General features: G+C 48.9%; 1 protein-coding gene across 1 annotated transcript in view; it reads left to right on the forward strand.

Moving 5' to 3' along the window:
• The first annotated feature begins 2,313 nt into the window (after positions 1-2,313).
• The window catches only part of LOC116853627, a 3,247-nt gene continuing 2,911 nt past the window's right edge, over positions 2,314-2,649 (forward strand). Inside the window, 1 exon segment of the mRNA XM_032834756.1 lies at positions 2,314-2,600. Coding sequence (XP_032690647.1) covers positions 2,314-2,600 — 287 coding nt within the window.

Below are 2,649 nucleotides of genomic sequence, written 5' to 3' on the forward strand. Positions count from 1 at the left end.
TAAACGCCTCGCGGAGGAACCAGCTTACCCGAGTCAGGCAATTTCGCGTAAGTACAAATCGGGGGAGAGAGGATTTAAAGCAGTTTATCGGGTAAATTATTTAACACCAAAATAATTTTTAGGTCGTAATAATGCTCAGTCACCGGAAGCCGACTTATGGGATTTCGATAGCATCTGCAGCGTGGAAACGCTTGTGAACGAGCCCGTCGTCGTCGCTGCTGAACCCATAGGTAAGACGGTATAAATATTTATAAAATATTTACAAAAGTTGCCATGTTAAAATCGATTCATGCGATATAAGTATAATTTTATTTTCAGAAAACATCGAAAATGAGGCCGGCTAGCGAAACGCTAGGCGCCGCCGCTACCGGTGCGGACGATGCCGACGGCGACGACGGTGACGGCGACGAGGAGGATGTCGACGACGACGACACCGACAACGACGACGACGACGACGACGAGAATAACGACGACGACGACACCGACGACGGCGATAGCGTCGCCGGAGACGGTGGAGATAGATCCGACAGCGACGACGACGGCGACAATGCCGGGGGCAATGGAGAAAACATTCGCCGCTATCGAGAGCCGCTTTCTTTAGCATTAGCAGGTGAGAACTTTTGCGCGCAAACCCACGCGGAATTCTCTAGATGTTTATTTACGTTTAGTTTACGTTCGAATTTAATCAAAACTGATTGTAAATGAAATTAGAACCGAGTTACTCGCCGGTTAGCCTCCATTCCAACGAAGGGGAAGTTCGTACATCATATATTCTCGAGGAGGAAAGAAAAGCGGAATGGGAAAGAATATTGTGGGAGGGTAACGCGGAAATCCCCCCGGAATTACAAATTTTTCCCGATTCCCCCGTATGGAGTTCTAGTCAGGAATTATCGTATTTCAATTTAACGCCGGAAGAGTAAATTTGAACGTAAGTTATAAGATGGCTTAAAATATTAAATATTTTTTACAGAGCTCGCGTTTCTAATTATTTTGCATTATTCTTTTACAGTACAACAAGGAGGCACACGCGGACGCGTTCTCTCCTCCTCCGAAACGGAACCGGCGAGAGAGGAGCTTATGGAGGAGGAGGAAGAAAAAGAAGGTCCTCACAAGCGCGGTAATGTTAAGTTTAATTATATTGAAATACGAGAGGAAAACGCGCGGCGGTTTAGAAATTTCCATATATTAGGACGAGAGGCTAGTATAAAGATTCTCCCACCCGTCGAAGGCACCGACATCGCTAAACATTTAGAAAACGCGTTCCGCGAAATCAATTCTTACGCTGTTAATTCCGCTAACGCTAACAATTACGTGGGGCTGTCTTTCGCCTCGACGGCTTTAACACGCGGGCCGGCCGGCTTGTAGTTTCGCCCGGTGCGAGACTTGACTCACGAGGATATCTGGGGTCTCGTAAGCTCTGTAGCGCAGAACGCCGGGGGTCACGATATCGCGGAACGCTTTTTAATAACTGTGTACAATGTCGGGATTCCTTCGGGCCGAGGGGGAAAATCAAATAAATTAACGCGCGAAGATGTGGTAAAACACTCGATCTTAAATATAAATAATCGGGATAATATGTGTCTCCCGCGCTCCCTCGTCGTGGCTCGTGTTTATTGCGAACGCGGCACAGTACGCACGGGCGAACTTCATAGAAAATGGGAAAACATAAGGCACCCATATTCCGCGTTGCAGAGACGTTTGGCGGAAGAACTAACGAGAAACGCCGGTATAGTTATACCCGAGGAAGGATGCGGCATCCCAGAGATCGAGCGTTTAACGCAGCTTCTCTCGCTAGAAAATATCGCGATTGTCGTTTATAATTTCAAGAGTTTCGGTCGCGGAGTCCCTCCGTTATATGACGGACACTCGACGCTAGCCTCTCGTTCTCCTATAGCCAAGTGTACATTAAATATAATGTATTATGACCGCTCGCGGCATTATAGGCCTATTTTATATTTAAAAGCCGCCTCGGCTAGTAGATATTATCGTGTTCCCTGTAACAGGGGTTACCGTCGTGAAACGGGTCATCGGTGCTCAAATACGTGTCCGCGTTGTCTCGGTGCACCGCTGTGCAAGAAGCTAGACGCGCGATTGGTCGGCTGCGACGCGTGTAACCGCGTGTTTTACGGCGAGAGCTGTTTCGAACGTCATCGCGTGCCGAAATCTTACGCCGGCAAATCGTCGTCGAGTGTTTGCGACGTGAGATTTTGCAGCGATTGCGGGCGTTTGAAAAGATCGGGCGCAAAACACGCGTGCAGCGCGGCTTATTGTCGCATATGTTGCGCGTCGAAACCGCTGAATCACCTGTGTTTCATGCGGCCGCTTCGAGGGGATCGCGTATCGGCATCGGTCAACGCGAAAGAACTCGAAAATGTCGACGAGACCGGTGATAGCGACGATAATGACGACGATGTGAGAACAGATCGGAAGGGTCGCACCGCGTTTATATTTTACGACTTCGAGACGCGGCAAGACGAAATGCTCAAAGGATGCGCGAACGTTAAAACGCACGTAGTTACACTCTGCGTCGCGCAGCAAACGTGCGAAGCTTGCCTGGGAGAGGACGATATGGCGTCGCGATATGATGTCGCTGGTGCGGGGTGCGCGAATTTGTATTTCGCGATGATCCGGTAAAACAATTCGTCGATT

This window comes from Odontomachus brunneus, unplaced genomic scaffold, assembly GCF_010583005.1.
Source record: "Odontomachus brunneus isolate Ranch 3 - 2012 unplaced genomic scaffold, Obru_v1 Obru_scaffold_391, whole genome shotgun sequence".
Taxonomy (NCBI): domain Eukaryota; kingdom Metazoa; phylum Arthropoda; class Insecta; order Hymenoptera; family Formicidae; genus Odontomachus; species Odontomachus brunneus.